This window comes from Hordeum vulgare, chromosome 1H (genome assembly GCF_904849725.1).
Source record: "Hordeum vulgare subsp. vulgare chromosome 1H, MorexV3_pseudomolecules_assembly, whole genome shotgun sequence".
NCBI classification, from domain to species: Eukaryota; Viridiplantae; Streptophyta; class Magnoliopsida; order Poales; family Poaceae; genus Hordeum; species Hordeum vulgare.
In genome coordinates, this window is record NC_058518.1 from 408,840,582 (window position 1) to 408,862,735 (window position 22,154).

A 22,154-nucleotide genomic window follows, 5' to 3' on the forward strand; every position below is an offset into this window, starting at 1 on the left:
GTGATGACAATGACATTGTATGCAACTTCGACGGTGTCCTCCCCTCGGCGGTGTGCGTGGGTCATGTGGGTGCCCTTTTCTGTGGGCATGTTGTAACGAATTTTGTCCGGATTTTCGTAATTAACTAGACAATTTTCTTTGAATTTTTTTAATGAATCAGGCCCTAAGGAACAGCGTTTCAGAAAAAAAAACACTACAAGGAACAGCGTTTCAGAAAAAAAAACACTACAATCGATGCAGGCCTTGGTATTCCTTTGCATTTCCAGTGCTACCTTCTAGGATCTCATGGGCATCATCTCAAGCTTCTCAATCTCCATCGACCCCACAAGATGTGTGGTTGGCAGCAGGAGACGAAGCAGTGGGAGCATGGACACGCCTGTGGGGGCTCTGTGCTTTATCTTTTCAACTGCGTATGCCACACCATGGGGAGGTGGGATGCTATACCACTGGAGATACCAAGAGAGGAGCACAACATCGCTTTGGGCATCCGGCCATTTGTGGCAGTTCCCTCGGTAGTGTGTCCTAAGCTAGTTGTCTTGGAACAATAATGACATGGACATAGTGTTTCCGAGGTTCAGGCAAACAAACGTGGGGTACCAGAAAGTCGAACGAACAAAAATGTAAAATTGTTGAAAATAGATAAAAAGCACACAAAATGTTAAAAATCAGGGCATCAGAGCCCCCCGGCGACAGAACCCACACTATTCAACCTCGCTTTAAGAGGGGGAGGCCCTCGCGACTTTCCTATAAGAATATAGTGAATCGGAACACTCCTCTTTTCTTTTCCTCTGGAGACCAAGGTTTTCTTTGTGCTTGAAATGTTACAGCTATCCATTCGAATGACAAATGCTGGGGAGAATGTACTGAATCAGAACAGTTCCTTCTTTTTTCCCTCTAGCGCCAAAGGCTTTCCAAAATTACATGCAGTGCAGGGAATAAGAACATTACAGCAACCTTACAGTCGATGCAGGTCTTGGTATTCCTTTGCATTTCCAGTGCTACCTTCTAGGATATCATGGGCATCATCTGAAGCTTCTCAATCTCCATCAACCCCACAAGATGTGTGGTCGGCAGAAGCAGACGAAGAAGTGGGAGCATGGACACGCCTGTGGGGGCTCTGGGCTTTATCTTTTCAAGTGCGGATGCCACAACATGGGGAAGTGGGATGCTATACCACTGGAGATACCAAGAGAGGAGCACAGCGTCGTTTTGAGCATCCGGCCATTTGCCTGTGCCCAAGTAACGGGCAAAGTTGGCCTTGAGGTTCGGCAATTCCACAAAGATGTTATCCACACGCTTTATGAGGGATTCCAAGAATGTGGCCTGTATTATGCCTCCACTTGAAATCCTACCATCAACTAATGCTCCACTGTAGGCCAAGGCAACCTGCATATTCAAAAGGAAAAATATGATATACCATTACCATAAGTTTCCAAGTAGTAGGTACAGGCAATCAGCAGATACCAGAAATAACGATGATGTTAAACTAATAGCCATGGCATATGGTAAATTCACCAGTTGCCAGCAGTGTCACAAACCAAGAGGGACCAAGGTTACAAATACTGGCCAGCAAGCTCATGGTAATTCTGGCCTACACAGGGATCTCTATAACATATTGACATGAGCAATCTATGTGTAATTACGATGACAAGGAGGAATATGTCTGTCTCACATGCCTGGGAGATGGAAATTAACTAAATAAATGGGTCATCAAGGCAGTGCCTGACACCCTAGTCTGGAAATGAAGCACAGACGGTATACTCCAGGGGGGCAATTTGGTCCACCTCCTGGAAATTGACGCGGAAGACCTGAGCAACCACTCCGTTTGAAGTTTTTCCATATGGCTGGCATTCCCAGGATAGATGTTGAACAGGCAAGCATTCTGCAGCATGCCTCCGCATGTATCCTTTGCGACCAAACACTCGAAAACAAAGGACATCTTCTGGTGTACTGTTCCTTCTTACGAGCAACCATGGCGTGAGGAGCTTTCTTGGATCTGATCAACGGCATGACCTCTTAACAGTTGGAGCCCGGCCATTGACCGTCACTGAAGGGCTTATCCTCGATGATCGGAAAGCAGTGAAACGCTGCCATCTTCAACAGGGAGAGACAACGCAGGAACAGACGGCCTCCAGGCATCACTAACGGCAGAGCCTAGTGCTTAGGGGCATGGCTAGTGTTTGTGGTTGTAGGTTGTCTACTTGTAGAAAAGGCAACCTTACCCTGATAGCCTACCACCACCCCCACCATTGTAAAAAAAAAAAGGAACCATAACAGAACATGTATAGCCAGTTTCTGTTACGGTGGCTGGACATTATCTTGGAACAGTTTTCACAACCCCAAAAGTAACCAGCCTAACCTGGTAACAAAGAGGAACAAGTCATATACAGAGCACTAAGTACAAACCTTCAAGCTGGAAGGGAAAAGAGAGTCGTAGAAAGGAAATTGCCCGATCTTCAGATGCTCCCACATCGACTCAATTATTGAGTAGAAACTGATATAGACCTGGAAATGAAATATAATAATGACCAAACACACAGGAGACAATAAAGCACAAAAAGAGCCAAGAAAACTGGAGATATGTTACTGCAAGAAACCTGTAAAAGTGCTGGTCTATCTTTGCTCATACATTCATACAGTACTTGAGAGCAAAAATCTTGAAAATTGCCATTAGATCTGCAATGTGAAGTTATATCACAAAATAGAACAAAGACAACCCGGCCAAGTTGAATGTATACAGAACCAGCTATGTGTTATTCACTGCATATATAAATAAACAAGAAAAACATCAAACAGAATATAGCACTTGCCTGTCCTTCCATGATTCACAACAGAGTTTTGCGAAAGCTATCAAGCTTGGATTGGCAGAGAATGTGCTTACTAACTGATCAACTCGAAATGAACTATGACTTGCACGGTTTACTTGAGTACTGCAGCTTGTAGATGGAGTATCACAAACCTGAAAATCAATCGAATTACATGGCAATATATACTGGACCTGAAAGATGGTAATATATACTGAGCCAGAAACATGTCAGAAGTGTAACAAAACATTAACCTCATGCATTGCCCGGGAAAGCAAAGATTGGCATCCAATTGGATCATCTGAGTAGGAGCACGATCCAACTTTTCGCTTTATATATAGAACTCCGCCATTGAATGGATCAGGATCAGTCTTGTCTCCAGATCTCCACCATGGCTTGTCTATTCAAGTGGCATGAAATAAAAATATCATACAGATATTTTCTCAAAACTGTGAATTACTCAGAACAAGTTTGTACCTTCTGGTGTAATTTTTATCAGCTGAGGCCAATATCGAGGCCCACAAACTCGGACGCTCTTCAGCTGCAACATAATTAGCCATTTAGACTGCAATTCATGTTCAATATTGATTGTGTTCCTAATGAAGAAAAAACTAAAAGGGGTTCTGTTAAACAGTAACAACACGCAATTTTAATAAGCTGTGTTTGTATCTCCCAAATAATACAAAGCTAATTATGGAAGTCTGTGACCATAAAATGTCCTTTCTGCAGCGGTCAACACACCATCACATTTTGAGAATCTTTGGGGTCATGTGTGCGGATCCAAGCAAGTTTACAACATAGTAGAGATTTGCACCCAATATTCGAGGTATTTGCTATTACTAACATTTATTAGCTCCTTTTTTACTGGATATAATGACAGCAAATGGGTGCAATGAAGAGCAGTGAATTCTGGCATGACTGCATACGGCTTTGGAAACGCTATTAGATCAATGTGACATGCAAACAAGGGGATCAGGAGTTGGGGGAAGATACTCTCGGCAAAGTGTCACAATTTATCTAAAGGTCAACATTAAAATTTTGAAGAAAAAGACTAAAAATAAGTTGCTGCCTAACTACTCCTTCCGTCCCATAATATAAGATGTTATTACATCCAATATGTGAGTATATTCAGTTGTAATAACATCTTATATTATGGGAAGGAGGAACTACTAGTTAAATTTTCACTACGAGATCTAGTTTTTATCCTACGAAACTACTCAGAGAAGGAAGAACAAATCTAACCCTGATACACTACTTTAGTTTGGAAGATTGGGGCAGAATGAAGTGCAGAAAGAGGGCAGGCGTGATCATCCAAATATTGAAGCACTTTTACCTATGAACAGTAATAATCGTCTTGGAAGTACCAAGACAATGTGAAATAACAACTATCTACTGCCTAGCTATACCAGAAATAGAATGTTATTTCCAATTGCCCTGCATGCATTTAGTTGCTTGACAGACCAGTAGGTTGGCTCCAACTTATTAGTTACTCCCTCCGATCCAAATAAGTGACGTGGTTTTAGACCACGACACTCATTCTGGATCAAAGGGGGTATTAGTTATTACAAACTCCCTCCATCCCAAAATAAGTGTCTCACTTTACAAAGTTGAGACACTTATTTTGGGACGGAGGGAGTATTATACAACATGTGGTATGCTATATTTCTTATTCAGCATATGTTTTGCTTGTGTGAAAGGTATATTTCTTATTCAGCATATCAGTCCAATAAAAAGTATTATTGGAGTCAAACATACATACCACTGAGCGTTCTGGCAGAAGACAAGGGGTCACCTCGCAGTGATTAGTCTCATCATAATACTCTGTTTCAGCGACTGTCACTTCAAGTGGGCAATACACTGGAAGTCCTGTATCAACATCTACTGTTTGAACCCGTCGAGGTTCTGTGGCTATAACATACAGGTGTCTGAAGGCCTATACAGCGCCATAAAAAGAACTTTAACTTGTTTGCCACAAGAGAAGAAACCATATTGCGACAAGCCCAGAACTCAGAAAGTAAAAAAGAAAATACCTGGAGATGGCAGCGATTGTCATTTGGTCCAGTAGGCAAACGCGGGTAAAGTGTGATCAACAGTGCAGCAATTGCACTGTTTGAAGTTGAAAATGAATGTGTGCCACCCCCAAGGAATAAGAACCCTATAGCCAAGCTTACCTACATCCCAAATAAACCAAGTAAATCATCTGACAGATTTACCGATGTCCTCAGAAACCAAGCTATTGTCATATGAAAATGGGCATGAAATTTCTCAGTAATAAGCAGAATTTCTTATTATTTTCTTTAAAATGGTAAATATGCTAACCATATGATATATTCATGTAGTTTGCAAACTTGAGCATTATTCAACCAGCTGTGGTAACCTCTACCAAAAGCCTTGACCAGAATCAACACAATCAAATGAAACTTGTCTTTAAATTCTTTTACAGCATTACAACATTAAATTTTGACATTTGTTTTCCGTATCTTTATGAATCATTTTATTTAGTGTCGCTGGAAGCAGTATTCAGCACATTTCTCGTATGAATGTACCATCAACAAGTTATCTTTTTGACAAGAAACGCATCCAAAATTTACTACTTAAGAGTCAAGAGCGAAATTTAGGATCCCAGAACCAGAGTCAATCCTGGCCCATGCTGTTAGAGCACTATATATATAGCCATGTAACCTTTCATACTTACCCCATTATATAAGGGGTTTCCTGCATATTCTTTATGCAACATTTTATTTAGTGTAGCTGGAAGCAGTATTCAGCACATTTCTCATATGAATGTACCATCAACAAGTTATCTTTTTGACAAGAAACGCACCCAAAATTTACTACTTGAGAGTCAAGAGTGAAATTTGGGATCCCAGAACTAGAGTCAATCCTGGCCCATGCTGTTAGAGTATTATATATATAGTCATGTAACCTTTCGTACTTACCCCATTGTATAAGGGGTTTTCTGCATATTCTACACATGTACATGTATATATACTGGCCTATGGCCTCCTGAAAATACAAGTTGCATATTTCCTAACATGGTATTAGAGCCTTAGGGGTTTTGTTTGGGTGCCGCAACTCGCCCTCCCGATCCAATCTTCTATTCCGCGCCACTGCCTTCTCTCGCTGGACGTCCATATCTTCTCCACCGCGTGGCTCTTGCCGAGCAGCCGCTACTCCTTCTACCTCGCTGCTGGACATCCCGAGCATATGTGGCATCGTCTTGCCGGTCCGTCTCGTCAGCCTCCTGCTCGCCGTTCTCCTCTGCTGCAGATGAGCTCTCGTCTCACTACAGATCAGCTCCTTACCCAAGTCAACCCCATCACCAGGTCTCCTCCAATCGCCCAACGCTAGATCCCGCTGCCATCCTCACCACCACCAGCCGTCCTCGCCGGATCCCGCCGTCGTCTTCGCCACCAGTCCTCACCGGATCCTGCCGCCGTCCTAGCGGCCATCGGCCGTTCTCACCGGATCCTGCTACCGGCCGCCATACCTTGTCGCATCCCGTCGCCAGCCGCTAGATCTCACCGGCCCTCTCTGCTGCCAACTATTGGCACTACCTGCTGCTGTTGTCGCGCGATAGCCGATACTCGTGCAGTTCTGCTCCCTGCTGCTGCCTGTTGATTTTTTTTAAAAAGGAAAAAGAAAAGAAAAAGAAAGAGAGAGATGTTTTCACCAGGTCCGCATGTCCCTCACTGCCCAGTGACTCCTGATGGTGTTTTCTTCCCTACAATCGTCTCGCATATGGGACGTTTCTCGACGATTGCTGCTCGTTCTTATGTCACGTCGTCCCCTTCGATGACTTTCGCAGGCTATGCTGGTAGCTCTTCTGCTGCTCCTCCTGCGAGCTCCACATATGATGATTGTCGCTCTACACCGACTTCTTTCGCGACTTTCATCGGTGAATGTCGCTCTTCCCCAACACCTCTCACGACTTTCACCGGTTGTACTGGTGCATATGACTCCATCGACTGCGCTTCGCACACTCTTCTTCCCTTGGCGCTTGGTACTTGTCTGCATACGGTCTCGTCTTCTTCACCGGCCTTTGCGGACGATACTGGTCATGCTACACCGCCACATTTAGCGGCTTCCACAGGTTGTGGTGGTCTCTTCTCTCCCAGTGCCACTACATCGCCTACTTCAGTTGTGTACTTCACCGAGGAGGAGATTGCGCGACTTCGCGCCCTGCTGCTTGCTTCAGACTCTCTATTGTCGGGTCCATCGACATCGACATCTTCAGTTGCACCACTGACTGAGCAGGAGATTGTGCGATTTCGATGCCTGCTAGCTCCATCTTCTGGTTCTTCATCGACAGGTTCTACTGGTTCTGCTACGGACTCTTCTGGCATTGTGAGACCGCCTTCTACACAAGCAGGTACATATCCATGGATTCTTGATACTAGAGCGTCTTTTCATTTGACTCATGATTCATCCACTCTGTGGTCTACTCAACCCCTAGATTCTCCTGCTCATGTTCTTACTGTTGATGGTACCTCTCTCCCGGTTACTGGTCGTGCCACTCTTAACACTTCATCTTTTCATGTTGCCGATGTTCCTCATGTTCCTCGGCTTACCATGCAGCTCATTTCTGGTGGTCAGATTGTTGACTTTGGTTGTAGGGTCATTCTTGACCTTGACTCATGTTCCGTTCTAGTCCGTTCTGGTCCGTCACACTGGTGCTCTTCTTGGTGCTGGCCCCCGGTGCCGTGATTCTCAGGGTCTCTGGGAGCTTGACTGGCTTCCCCTTCCATCCGCTGCCATCACCGCCAGTCTCTCCACCTCTGTTGCCTTGTCTACCAGTTCTTTTCAGCAGTGGCATCATCGCATTGGTCACTTATGTGGCTCTCGTCTCTCCTCCTTAGTTAGACATGGTCTTCTTGGATCCGTCTCCGGTGGTGTCTTTAGACTGTCAGGATTGTCAGCTTGGTAAACAGGTTCAGTTACTTTATCCTCATAGCGAGACTGTGTCTCAGTGTCCTTTTGACCTTGTTCACTCTGATGTCTGGGGTCCAGCTTCCTTTGTCTCGAAGGGAGGCCATCGCTACTATATTATATTTATAGATGATTTCTCTCAACATACGTGGATATATTTCATGTCTTCCCGTAGTGAGGTCTTATCTATCTATAAGCGTTTTGCTGCCATGATTTACACTCAGTTCTCTACGTCTATTCATGTGTTCCGTGTTGACTCTGCTAGAGAGTATATCTCCAAGATGCGTGGATTTCTCACTGAGCAGGGTACTCTTGCTCAGTTCTCTTGTCCTGGTGTTCATGCTCAGAATGGCATGGCTGAGCGCAAGCATCGTCACCTTCTTGAGACCGTGCGATGATGATCGCCACCTCTCTTTCGCCTCACTTTGGGTTGAGGCTGTCTCCACTTCCACGTATCTCTCATCAACCTTCAGCCGTCAACTGCTTTGCAGGGTGGCGTTCCTTTCGAGCGTCTCTTTGATCGTTCTCCCGATTACTCGGCGCTTCGTTTATTTGGTTGTGTTTGCTATGTTCTTCTTACCCCTCGTGAACGCACCAAACTATCCGCTTAGTCAGTTGAGTGTGTCTTCTTAGGTTATAGCGATGAGCACAAGGGCTATCGTTGTTGGGATCCTGTCGGTCGTCGGATGCATATTTCTCGGGGTGTGACTTTTGAAGAGTCTCATCCCTTCTACCCGCGTCCATCTTCCTCGACCTTTGTAGTGGAGGATATATCTTTCCTCACTTTTCGTGACACACCGACTAGTCTCATTAAGCCATTGCTCGTCCGTCCTACTGCCCCTGCTTCTCCACCTGTTGTAGATTTGACACCATCAACTCCAATGGTTTCCTTCCCTCACTTATCACAGGATTCTGCACCTTCATCTCCCATGTCTTCTTCATCACCTTCGCCTACTCCGGAGATCCCTCCTCGTATTCTTCCATCTTTTCCTCAGTATTATACTCGTCGTTCACGTAATGTGGATGCGTCTAATGATGTGTCGTCTTCCTCGTCTCAGCCTACGTATGGCTTGCGTCCTCATCAGCTTCCGCCTGTTGATCGCCTTGGTTTTTCAACCGCTGGTGCTGTTGTTCTTGAGACGACTTATCGTGAGGCTATTGTTCATCCTGAATAGCAGTTTGCGATGGCAGAGGAGATTGCTGCTCTTGAACGCACCGATACATGGGATCTTGTTTCTCTTTCTCCAGGTGTCCGTCACATCACTTGTATGTGGGTCTACAAGGTTAAGACTCGCTCTGATGGTTCTCTTGAGCGTTACAAAGCTTGTCTTGTGTCTCGTGGCCTTCAACAGGAGCATGGTCGTGATTATGACGAGACTTTTGCTCCTGTGGCCCATATGACCACTATTCGTACACTTCTTGTCGTGGCCTTTGCATGCCACTGGTCTGTATCTCAGCTTGATGTTAAGAATGCCTTCCTTAATTGTGAGCTGCGTGAGGAGGTATATATGCAGCCACCACATGGGTATTTTGTTCCTGATGGCATGGTATGTCGTCTTCGTCGCTCTCTATATGGCCTTAAGCAAGCCCCCCTCGCCTGGTTTGAGCGTTTTGCCTCTGTGGTGACTGCCGCTGGTTTTTCAACGAGTGCTCATGATCCAGCATTGTTTGTCCATCTTTCACCTCGTGGTCGAACTCTTCTTCTCTACGTCGATGACATGATTATCACTGGTGGCGACCCCGAGTATATTGCCTTTGTAAAGGCCCTCTTAGTGAGCAGTTTCTTATGTCCGATCTTGGACCTCTTCGCTGCTTTCTTGGGATTGAAGTCTCTTCTACCTCTGATGGCTTTTTTATATCCGAGAAAAAGTATATACAAGATCTTCTTGCTCGTGCTGCTCTTACTGATGAGTGCATTGTTGAGACTCTCATGGAGCTCAATGTTCACCTCCGTGATACTGATGGTGACCCCTTGCCTGATCCGACGTGTTATTATCATCTTGTTGGGAGTCTTGTCTATCTAGCTGTCACTCGTCCGGATATCTCTTATCCGGTTCATATTCCATGTCAATTTGTCTCTGCTCCCACTTCGGTTCACTATAGTCACCTCCATCGTGTTCTCCGATATCTTCGGGGAACGATCTCTCGTCGTCTATTCTTTCCACGCTCTGGTTCATTACAGCTTCAGGCCTATTCAGATGCTACGTGGGCTAGTAATCCCTCGGTCGCCGTTCACTTTCTGCTTACTGTGTTTTTCTTGGTGGTTCTCTCAATGCCCGGAAGACGAAGAAACAGACTGCAATTTCCCGTTCGAGTGCAGAGGCTGAGTTGCAAGCTATGGCTCTTTTGACGACTGAGGTGACTTGGTTACGATGGTTACTTAAGGATTTTGGTGTTTCTGTCACTATACCTACTCTGCTATTATCTGACAGTACAGGTGCTATTAGCATTGTGCGTGATCCTGTGAAGAATAAGTTCACCAAGCATATTGGTGTTGATGCTTTCTATGTGCGCGCTGGTGTGCAGGATCAGGTTATTGCTCTTCAGTATGTGCCTTCCGAGTTACAGTTGGCGGATTGTCTAACGAAGTTACGCTCAGACTAGAGCGCAACATGGCTTCTATCTCTTCAAACTCATTGTTGTTCATCCACCATGAGTTTGAGGGGGTGTTAAGAGTACTATATATATAGCCATGTAACCTTTCGTACTTACCCCATTGTATAAGGGGTTTCCTGCATATTCTACACCTATACATTTATATATATTGGCCTATGGTCTCCTGGAAATACAAGTTGCATATTTCCTAACACATGCCACTTCCTGAGAACTAGGTAAAGGCCAGCAGATTGCCCCTTTAGACTTGTCAAATACATGATAAAGTAGCTTGTCAGCTCATGGTCTTCCGGCCAGCATTTCAAAGAAAATATAGTTCATGACAACTAGTAACAATACTCACAGCCATCTGCAGTCCGTAATTCACTTGTCCTTCTGCAGAACTTCTTCCCCTAAGATAGCGCAGCAAGCGAAAAGTTTGTAAATGTCCAGACCCTGCCATTACCTTATAAAAGGAGAAATGCACCAATTGTAATCCTTCATAAAAAGTGCATGAGACAACAACTATGAGGATGTACATTTCTAAATAGAATCACAACACATGAGTTATCACTTACCACAGATAGAGAGAGAGCAATAAGATGCAAGCAAAGCTCAAGAGTTCCACGATCGACATATTGCAGCAATCCCTTTGGCAATATACTTGGAGTTCGAACAGATATGTGTTTAATCTATGTAAGAAAAGATTAATTATACTACCACAATACCATATGAGAATTAAGATTGAATAGGCATATATGTACCTCATTGAGAAAATGAACAGTGTATGAGTAGAGTAGTTTTTGAGCATCACCGTTTCTGCTGCCTGCATACTTCAGACCTGGAACCATTGACAGTTAAAGTCTGCTAAGGCATATGGATATTTAATGTGGTGTTCTGATGGTTAAACAACATGCACAGGCAACTTTTAGTGAGCTTAAAATTCATTATAAATGAAACCATTGTATTATTTGATGTAATGCAGCGAGGGTTGAAGAGTCAATATATAGACCACATGAGGCACATAACCAAGACTCTAAATAAGACAGGAATATATATACCACATGAGCTACATAACCAAGACTCTAAAATAAGATAGGAACTCAATGAGTCAGCAGCCATCGGAGCTTCTGGGCCAGGTTGAGGAGGACCAAATCATAGTGATGGCAGCGAGGATGCAGACACGTGAGTCATCATGTCAAGCGACGACAGAGTGGCAGTGGTCAGAAAAGCAGAAACTTCAGTAGCAATGGCCAAGAAACACATTGGGAGAACAGGAGCAGACGAAGACTTACTCATGTAGTGCAATCACAAATTGTGAAGACGTTAAGAGCATCTCCAGCCGCGCCCCCAACGGGCCCCCCAAGCCATTTTTTCGCCGGCGGAAAAAAAAGGCCCAGGAGCCCGTTTTCCCCGGCTAGGGCCGAAATTGGCCCCGGCGGTCCCAGGCCAAACCCAGCGCGCTGGGGAGCGCCCGGGGGCGCCGGCGGAAGGAAAAACGGCGCGTCGGCCCCCTTGTCAGGTGGAAAAACGGTTCTTCCTCCTCCAGATTTCTTCACCCCTCGCGCACTACACCTTTTGCCATCGTGCCGATCCCGGCACCGCCCACCTATCTACCACCGCTACAAAGGCCATCTCCCCGTCGACGAAGGGAGGGTACACCGCGGCTTCGCCCCCTCCTGCCTCCCCCTGCTTCTTGGCGGGTTTTCCCGGCCCTCCGGCCACACACGCGGTTGCTCGTCCGCCATGCCCGCCAGGTGTTCGACGATTAGCCTAGGCGATGGACTCCGACGACGAGGACGCGTTCGCGGCATTAATGGAGGAGGAAGCCAACGCTGACACCCAGGATAAAGAGCACCTCATGGTCCTCGCTGCTCTAGCCGGCCTGTTCGCGAGCAATGCAAAGCCGAGGCGAGGTGGCTCGGCGCCGAGCCGGCTGAAGGCAAAGCAGAGGCATCGACTGGAAGGCTATTGCTTGCTCTACACCGACTACTTCGTCGACGCTCCTTTGCACGGCGACAAAGTATTTCGGCGCCGTTATCAGATGAGCCGGAAGCTCTTCCTCAGGATTGTGAATTCCATCAGGGAGTTCAACAGCTACTTCAAGTGCAAGAAGGATTGCAACGGCACACTTAGATTCACCTCACTCCAGAAGTGCATGACAGCTATGAGGATGCTTGCATACGGAGCTCCCGATGATGCTCAGGAAAACTATGGACGCATGGCCGAGTCCACCACCATTGAGTGTTTGTACAAGTTCTGCAGGGTAGTGATGGCAGTGTTTGGACCTCAATACTTGCGATCACCCAATGCTGAAGACACTGCTCGGATCCTAGCACAGAATACATCAAGAGGATTTCCTGGGATGCTTGGAAGTATCGACTGCATGCATTGGAAATGGAAAAACTATCCATTTACTTGGCAGGGGATGTACAAAGGCGCCAAAGGAGGTTGAAGTGTGGTACTTGAGGCAGTGGCCGCACATGACCTCGGGATTTGGCACTCCTTTGGTATGCCAAGAACTCACAATGACATCAATGTACTGCAGTGCTCAAATGTCTTTGCCAAGCTTGTTGAAGGTCATGCTCCTCCAGTTAACTACGAGGTCAACGGGCACCACTACAACAAGGGATACTACCTAGCAGATGGCATCTATCCGAGATGGTCACACTTACGAAGACTATCTCAAATTCTTCACCAGGAGGCAAGAACTCCTACTTTGCCAAGCGCCAAGAAGCTTGCAGGAAGGATGTCGAGCTGGCATTTGGTGTGCTTCAATCTCGTTTTGCCGTTGTCCGCTACCCCGCTCAAACCTGGTCGAAAGATCGAATGTGGGAAATCATGACTTGCTATGTCGTCTTGCACAACATGATCATTGAGAGCGAGCAGGAGGAGCCAGTATTTGACACTGAACCATATTACAGGCAGGGTCCTCTTGCCCAAGTTGATCACCAGCTACCGACAACCTAGACTGCCTTCCTCAACATGCGTCAAGAGATCCGAGACCCACAGGTGCATCAACAACTGCAGGACGATTTGGTGGAGCACCTATGGAGGCTCAAGGGCAATGCCTAGCTCGATGTGTGATGAATTATGAGTTTTTATTTGTTGAACTATTTTTTATTTGTATTGATTTCGATGAACTATGTGATAAAAAAACACCATTGTTTGTTCAATTTGTGCCAAAGCATGCCGAATATGGGCCAAAAGTGGGCCAATTTGCGTCGAAAATGGGCCGAAATCGGCGGCTTGGGGACGACCTTAGGGGCGGCTGGGAAGCCGAGCCCCCCCCCCCTCCCGCGGCCGATTTTTCCGTTGGTGCACCCCCAGACGGCGCTATTTCACGCCCCTGGGGGGCCGAACGGCTAGAGATGCTCTAACTAGGAAGATAGTCATGTAGTGCAATCAGAAATAGCATGGACAGCTTTGGGGTGGTATTTAGGGTTTTGTACGGAATGCATTGAACCAAATGAAAAGAAGATAGCCATGTAGTGCAATCAGAAATAGTGAAGACGTTAACTAGGACGGTTTAATGAGCCTATAATCAACATATACGGAATGCATTCAACTAAGGCTGCATTTGGCATTGCGGTGGATTATGACAAATCCCGTTTGCCTGACAACCTTTTGCCAATTTTAGTTTTTATTTCACCCCCTTTTGCCTACTTCTATGACTAATAAAATAATCAGGACACGACACAGTTCAGCAACCGCAAACTGAGCCTAAGCAAATGGTATTCTAAACCAACAGAATATGTTGGTCAACCAGCAGTCATGGGCTCATCGCACAAAGATTACCAGCTAGCAATGCATTACTGGACTAGCAGGTCACTGTAACTACCAGTACAGTAATATTAGCAGGGATATATGGTATAAAGGACCTATAATCAACACATAAGGATGTGCTCGAATAGGATGTGCTCTAACACAAGCAATCGTTCAGCTAAGCAGATTGCATTCTAAACCAACAGGATGTACCCGAACAGAAGCAGTTGTGGCATAATGACCACCAGCTAGCAAGGCTATTACTGCACAAACAGGTCACTATAACTAGCCATCATTACAGTAATATTATCAGGATATGCTAAAAAGAGTGATTCGAAAACAAACACTGGTTACCCACCAATTGCAATGCATGCTCCGGTCACAATATTAACATAAGCTTGAAAAAGGGCTTCAGCATCAAACTCATCACAATCAATAGCCTCTTCGCTCATACTGAGAACACCAACCTTAATAGTATCAGGAATTTGAGATCCAATCCAATCTAAAGAAGGTTGTATTCTGCAAAACCACATCACTATTTAACTTGTGCTACTATTTACTGCAAGTATGTTACTCCCTCCGATCCATATTAATTGTCGCTGATTTAGTACACTAATATGGATCGGAGGGTGTAACATTTATCATAAAATCATATCGAGCCTTCAGATCAAATTAGTAACATTACCTGCTCCACAATATCAAATTCCGGGCTATAATGTGAAGCATAACAAAATCAGGTCTCACGTATTGCAAATCGAAGTGAGTGTCGGGATTACTGAGTCTAGCAGCAATTTCTTCTGACTCTGACTGTAAAATATGAACATGGCAATACAAACCAAGTAGGTTATTGGTAAGATAATGCAAAAAAAAATGTGGGAGTAAAAAAGGATTAAGAGACCCAAATGACTAAGAAAACAAACCTTCAGAAATATTAGGGCTAGAGCAATTATTGCTCCAGGTGCAGTAACATCCACATTTATCTGTGATCCATGCATCATCTGTACAAATGAGAACATAACAGGACAAATGAATGCACAGTTCAGGTATAACCGATGGAATGTGTTCATAACACAATGAGTCGAAGATGACCTGTCCAGTGTTTCCGCTTTGATCATCCACGGCTACTGTTGCATTTAGGAATTTTTCCTGGAAATCTTATAACTATAAGTATATGCAATTCATCGGCCAAATTTAAGTGTTTTATGAAGTGAAAAAAGACGCAGATCAAGCCAAAAAAAAAACTTGACTAACAAATATGGCACTGGTATCTTTTAGAAGTAGCTTTTCAGTTAGGCCAAAGAGACACTAGATTAAACTAACAAATAAATAAGCAGACAACTTACTTCAGTTTGAAGCTAGTACCATAAAAGGTATAGAAGAACAAGCTCTGTGCATGTTGGACAAAGTAATAAAGAAGGGTAAAGATGATGGGGAAACAATAATAATGGGATCTACAGCCATGCGTACACAGTTGACCAGATTTTAGTGGCTCCATATAGTCAAGACCTACTGGAGCGTTCAATGCCACTTCCATCACTAAACTGGGTAGTTTATATAAAAAACTCGTTATCTAAATGTACCAGTATTCTGCCAAATACTCCTAAACAATACTCCCTCCGATCCAATTTGTGAGATTAAATTTGGTACATGCAAGGGTGGGCGCTTGAGTTTATGGTTTACCCTCCTGTGCATCTTCCAAAAAACTTAAAAAGTTCATAGATTTGCTTTTCTTTTGAACGGTGTGACTGCAACAGTCTTCTTTGTACATGAAATTTTGATCATATTTTTACACGAAGTTTGCAGCTCCACAAGTTTTAACATGATGCATTTTTTTAGAATTTTTCAAAATGCACAAATACCTAAACCCTAAACTTAAGCACCCACCCTTGCATGTACATTTGTTTTTCCCTTGCTCAAAACAGCTTGAAAACTAGCCTATTGCCAACACAAGTTTGAGAAGGAAGTTGCTGAGTCAGTACAACTGTACGAGGCAATTGAAAACTGGGTATAGCAGATCAATTCAGCCATGACGGCTTGGTAGTGAAAAGGTGTTTACTTATACCCACTTCTATTGGTTATCAGGAGGTGCCATTTTTTACCTGCTATCTCATTTCATCCTATATGTGTGAACATCTGATATCACAGACTTAAAAGTCAAATATTTGCAGCTATTAAGATGTGTCAATTCTGTGCTGTGAAAAAGAGCATGCACATAAACAAATTAATCATCAATCACTGTGGAGTAAGACACATCAAGACCGAGGCGCTTTAAGGGGCTCTTGAAACACTAAATATAGAACAGTACAGAGCTACAACAAAATCTTACATGGTAGACTTCTTTACTGCCAATATACTCAAAAAGCCGATCCAGAAAAGTGTCCATGGATCCAAATGCATCACTTCCACGACCTTCGGAGAGAAAAAACTGTCATTTCTGCCAGGATGCCAGTTCAAGGTACACAACATGTATTTTTGTCATAAAATGCAGTTCACCTAAGGCGACAAATCCTAATGCAGAGCCTGCAGCAACAGCATACCCTTCCCTTTCTAGCACATTATCACCACCACTCCTTCGGCCAATCTCACCCTGCAGGACATTCATTAGCACAGGCAATGTAGAACCTTGTAACAGTAAAGAAACTCAACAACAACAAAAAGAATCTATACTTAATAGGACATGCGGACAAGTTACCAGAAGTATCTTCATGGTTAATGCATGTGCTGAACCTTCATATAGAAGTCCAATTCCCATTACTGCAGCTGACTGGATCAACAGAAAATGGTGCGAATATAAGGACTAATTGATATGTAAAATCGCATGCTAGAAGTCATGTCAAATTAGCTCAAGTAGAGCATTTTAGAAAATGACCCAATACAAAGGATTACTACAACAAAGACTGAGTGAAGTTATTGTTAAATCTCTATGCAACAAAACCTCTACAAGACCAGACTAACAAAAATTGTTTGTCCATACTGTTAAACTCATTATAATGTATATAAACAGCCAAACCTGTACACAATTTCTGAAGATATGTTATAATCAGCATCTAAATACATTATAAATAACTGAGCACTAATCCAGCCCTCTCAGGCCATTAGCATTTTGAACCATTGGATCTGCTGTTCTGGAGATTTTTGGCCGTTGGATGCACCTTCAACCCCATTAGGAGTGCTACATGGGCTGGGCCGAGGCTCCCATAACAAAATCGATGATCAGGTATTGTTCGGGCCTGCTGGGCAAAGAGGAGCATGTGAGGCGAGCGACTCCAGCCTCGCTGCCGGCCTGGAGATGCGCCAGCTTCCCCCGTCCCTTTATTCCTTCCTTACCCTCTTCATCACTTCGGCAGGCTATTGCTTCATCTTCTCCCCTCGTTCTTCTCCCTCCTCTCTCCATCAAATTTGGAATTCATCTTTTATTGATTCTAATTTTTCTACTCCCTGAATGGATATGCTCTTAGTTGACCGATTTGAGATCAACTTCTCATGCGGAGCTGTGACAGGCGGCGACGATGGTGGGTGTGAGGCCACGGCGGTGGCGGAGGCAACTTGCCCGTTGGAGCTAAGGAGAGGCGATGAAGATGGTGGGCACGGGGTAACAGCGGCGGTGGCAGCTCCCGCACGAGGAGCTTCTTCACTACCCATGTCGCCGTCTCGCTACAGGTCTGAATGTCTGATTATTATATCCTGAGACTTCGAAGCAGCTAAATGTTTTATATTAAATCCCAATTTTCTTCTTGGTAGGTTATGTTGCCTGTGCTGAATGAACACAATGGCGTCCTTGATTCCGTGTGTCAATCCTACCAAGGCCACATCCTCACCACCGACTCCTATGGTTCGCGGGCAGCTGTTGCTGGTGAGGTCATTTGCACGACAGCTGCACTCCTCTTACATCATTCCTTCCTGGCAGGATAAGAGGATTGAGACCATGATAGCAGATACGAGACCACCTTACCACCGAATTTCAATGCTCCATGTGAAATGGGCCAATACAATGGTAAACAGATTCATCTCATGCCCTGTACCAGTTTATATAAGAACAATGTAGCCAAAAGAAAGGAACTTGTGAGTTTGTGTTCAAATCTGTTTCTTCATTGATCCTGTGTTGTTAAATGTTCCCTGGGACACTACCGCCAAGCCAGTAATTAGTATCTTTTGTTGTATACGTGTCTGAACTTACCAAAGTTATTCAATGTTAACAAACGTGGATCTGATCACCATCAACTGGTCCCAAAACTTTCTCTTCATTGACCCTGATATGGTTGAATAACAAATGTCCAATAAAATGCTCATGTTATCTGCCTAATACGTGCTACGGATGTGTCCCAATTTTTTGGGTTTTGTAAGATGGTACTAATATTTCCCACTTTGATTGTTAACAGGCAAAAATATCATGTTTTATGACTTGCACATATTCATGGAAATTCCTACCATTCATTTCTAAATGGACGGGCGCAGCAAGGCGCACCATCATGGTCTAGTACATATTCAGTACCAAACATTTTAACACATAGTTCTTAAACTAGAAACTGAATAGCAAGAAGGCATTGCCGATCAGTGTTACCTGCAGAAGTGTTGGTAGTTCCAACTCTGGTGTAGAAGATGGATGGCGAGAGGGAACATGGAAGTAGAGCATCTGAAAAGTTACCATAAACCATATCAATGTAAATCATTTCGAGTTACGGTACGGCAGCATATCAGATTATCCCAGAATTCAAATAACCATACAGCAGCAATAGCAGGTCAGACCTGAACTTTTGACAAACAAAGTAAACACAAGACAACCGAAATAACTTAGAAAGCAACAGGGCCAAGGCATGAGCTCCTTCCCCTATCCTTTGCTGTGATGGTCATGTCCAGTACTTTTCAGCTTCTAGGGGGCTCTTGGGTGAAAAGGAGACGAAGCCCACAAGAACTCGATTTGGACCAGCTTCTCGGGCCAGCCAAGCACAATTCCTTCACACTGGAATTCACCAACCGAGTGAAAGAATTGATGGGCTTATTTTCAACAGGGATAACGGTGGCTCATTTCCAATGTGAAGGAATTGGTATGCTTGGCTGGCCTGAGAAACTGGTCCAAACCCTAAACCCTAAACCCTCACTCAAAAGTCCCCCTAGAAGCTGAGCAGAACTGGGCCTAAACTGTCCCTAGGTGTGTCCCCATCAACAGTCTTTTAACAACACAGCAACCAAGCAAACAAGCACATTCTTGACAGAAAATAGACATCAAAGTCCCCACATCAACCCAGATCAGAAGCACAGAATAAGGCCCAATAAAGTGGCATGCAGTACCTTCGAAATTGCAGGGTGCATTGTTCCCCTATGAGATGTTGCCAAACCAAGTAATAAACCAAGTGTAGTTATATCATGCTCCTGCAATGAGATATTAAATAAAATTATGCCATACTCCTACTAAAAAATAAAGACTTGAAATTTGGCAGAAAATAATATCATAGACCAGTTTTCTCCTAAGACATCAAGAATAGAAGTGCTTAACAACTGATCAAGTAAATGAAGATGCCAAGTCATATGACATGTTTCAAGGGGGAAATGGATACATTAACACAAAAATAGGTAAATATAATTATCTTCTCGATGAACTGGACAATCAAAGAAGAATAATGAGTCAAGCTAATTATCTTCTTGATGGGCTGGACAACCTGGGAGAGATATCTATAAGCATCAGTCATTGTTAAAACTCGTAGATGTTCATGCAGACCGAATGCTAGAAGCAGACCAGCATGAGTAAAACTTGGTTCAGAAGGTCTATTGTATTGTATCCAGGTTCTCAGCATTTTCTCCTGAAAAAACAGGAGAATAAGATTGAGTCATAACTAAAGAAAACACAACAAAGAAGCAACAAACATTTGATCGAGTCTGCAAAAACTGTGCAGTATTTTTTTTCAAATAGGAAGAAACTTTGCAGTTTTTGCTACAGCTGGATAATCACTCTGTGGGTGCTAGTTTACCTGAAAAGGAGCAAGCCTCAGGCCAGCAGCTACACCATTATGAAACTCAGCCCAGGAACTGAATTCTGAGACACTTCTGGTCGTTAGGTCAAGATTAACCTACATAAAATAGTATAACATAGAACAAACATAAGTGAGAATTAGGAAGCTACATAAAGCAATGTTGTAGAAAGTTGTGTGACTTGTCCCAACTGTAGTAGGACTTGCTATACACCATTCCACACATATACATCCATATTACAAATTTGGTGATGAAACAAGGTGAGGTAGAAGTATTAAATCTCTTCAAACTGTGAAGTGTATTATGTATATATAATAAACTTGGCACGTTTGTACCATCTAGTCCAGGGTTGGCCCAAAAAAGTCATTTACTACCGTATATACATTCAGTTGCTAAGAGCAAGTACAATAAGGTAATGTAAGCAGGCTGTAAGGAGTAAAGTATTATATTTTTTGCTGAGTTGGATGAGAGAGAAGGGAAGCGGGCTGTAGATTAACAGACAGCTGCAGCACACACTCCAAGAAACATTGTGAGTGTAAGGTGGGCCATGCATTAATAAAGTAGTATTTCTCACTAATTAGCTACTATACGTGTTGGCTATTAGATTGGCTATAGGTGACGTGACAACTCCATATAGGTGACGTGACAACTCTCCTTCTGTTCAATGAAATGAAACACAAAGTCTTTGCGTTTTCTCGAAGAAGAAAAAAACTCCATATAGCCGGCTGTTGGCTACACTATTAAACATGGTCTAATGGAATCAGAAACAAGTGGTCATTTCCTCTCTTTCCCTAACACAAATAGTTTTGAAGGAACAAAACAAGTTGATTATAGACTATTAGCACAGTATTAATAGTAAGTGGCATTAACAGCGGCATTGAATTTATTTATAGGATGGCCCACTGTTATGATGCTATGAAGTGAGATCAATACTGCAGATAGAAAAATCTACAACAACAAACAAAACAAACTGAAATTGCAAGAGAAACAGAGATGTTACTGTTGCATTCTGCTGTGCAGGCAACCGACCAGCCAAAATAATCTTTGGAAAAACTAGAGCCTGCAGGGAAAGCAAATGGTACCATAACAGGAGTGAGTACCAGGAGTGCAAAAATGTTGAATAAAACACAAGTACCAACAATCCTAGATATCATGGCACACTGGTATGAACTCATACCTCTGTCAACAAAGTGTAAGTTGTAGCCAAAGTAAAAGCACCACGTCCAAATGGTAAAGCTGTTGTTCTTTGTGCAAAATTCCATAGTTGTTGCTGAAATACAGGAAAGAACATGGCAACAAGGACATTTATAACCAATGATATCCAGAAATGTACACATATACCCTGATAAAAATGGCTGATTTTGTGTTTTTCTCTTGTGATATACTTAAAAACAACGAAACAATGTGATGAAGAAAAGAAAGGTCTACATAGGAAAGTATCAAGGGAATGGAAGAAAGCTGCAGTGGCAATCGGAGCACGATTCAGAACATTCAAAGTTGAGCTGTGAGCCTGTGGCGGAGTTGTCGTTAGGTGAACAATAGTTCAATATGATAATACATTATCCATGTAGCTAACACGTATACTGGAAGGTAGATCCATAGCATCCTGATCATCCATTCGCTAGATCGGAGGATGCAATTTAAAGTTGGTCCCTTACCCCCAAATGCGCCCTATACAATAATATTAAGAGTATTCAAAAGAACAACTGCCACAGCCCACATTCTATATATGATCCTGATTTTATGATAGCCTAATTTAGTCGAGTGCAATGGGCTAAAAGTCTGTGCTATCTAATCATGACTCATGAGCAAACAGCAAGAAAGAGAAATACCTGTTGTAGGTCCTGATCGGAAGCAGTAGGGTTAGTCGGTGTTTGTATGGCCACAGGTCTTGCTGAGCATAAGAGACGTCTAACCTAGTTGAAATAATATGACAGAATAAGAAAATGATGTATGACTATATAAAAGGAACTACCAAAGATTGAAGCAGGCTAATACTCAGTTCAATATGACAGAATAAGAAAATGATGTATGACTATACAAAAGGCATTACCAAAGATTGAAGCAGGCTAATACTCAGGCTAGTACATCTTAGAC

The 22,154-nt window shown here is 43.6% G+C and overlaps 1 protein-coding gene across 3 annotated transcripts in view; it reads right to left on the reverse strand.

Moving 5' to 3' along the window:
• Positions 1 to 615: 615 nt before the first annotated feature.
• Positions 616 to 22,154, reverse strand: part of LOC123441002 (anaphase-promoting complex subunit 1) — a 35,570-nt gene continuing 14,031 nt past the window's right edge. For 2 of the 3 annotated variants that reach the window (XM_045117538.1, XM_045117540.1), the window contains 25 exons: positions 21,890 to 21,973; positions 21,235 to 21,327; positions 21,058 to 21,117; positions 20,057 to 20,155; positions 19,748 to 19,888; positions 19,380 to 19,460; positions 18,652 to 18,723; positions 16,783 to 16,854; positions 16,584 to 16,677; positions 16,417 to 16,499; positions 15,180 to 15,236; positions 15,011 to 15,088; positions 14,776 to 14,897; positions 14,449 to 14,609; positions 11,090 to 11,166; positions 10,904 to 11,017; positions 10,690 to 10,791; positions 4,835 to 4,975; positions 4,564 to 4,737; positions 3,282 to 3,345; positions 3,059 to 3,204; positions 2,811 to 2,959; positions 2,598 to 2,676; positions 2,407 to 2,505; positions 616 to 1,386 (listed from right to left, as the gene is read on the reverse strand). In XM_045117538.1, the coding sequence (XP_044973473.1) occupies positions 1,006 to 1,386; positions 2,407 to 2,505; positions 2,598 to 2,676; positions 2,811 to 2,959; positions 3,059 to 3,204; positions 3,282 to 3,345; positions 4,564 to 4,737; positions 4,835 to 4,975; positions 10,690 to 10,791; positions 10,904 to 11,017; positions 11,090 to 11,166; positions 14,449 to 14,609; positions 14,776 to 14,897; positions 15,011 to 15,088; positions 15,180 to 15,236; positions 16,417 to 16,499; positions 16,584 to 16,677; positions 16,783 to 16,854; positions 18,652 to 18,723; positions 19,380 to 19,460; positions 19,748 to 19,888; positions 20,057 to 20,155; positions 21,058 to 21,117; positions 21,235 to 21,327; positions 21,890 to 21,973 (2,823 nt within the window). In that variant the 3' untranslated portion in view covers positions 616 to 1,005. Of the gene's footprint in view, positions 1,387 to 2,406; positions 2,506 to 2,597; positions 2,677 to 2,810; positions 2,960 to 3,058; positions 3,205 to 3,281; positions 3,346 to 4,563; positions 4,738 to 4,834; positions 4,976 to 10,689; positions 10,792 to 10,903; positions 11,018 to 11,089; positions 11,167 to 14,448; positions 14,610 to 14,775; positions 14,898 to 15,010; positions 15,089 to 15,179; positions 15,237 to 16,416; positions 16,500 to 16,583; positions 16,678 to 16,782; positions 16,855 to 18,651; positions 18,724 to 19,379; positions 19,461 to 19,747; positions 19,889 to 20,056; positions 20,156 to 21,057; positions 21,118 to 21,234; positions 21,328 to 21,889; positions 21,974 to 22,154 lie in introns of those variants that run through there. The other variant, XM_045117549.1, reaches the window with a different exon arrangement.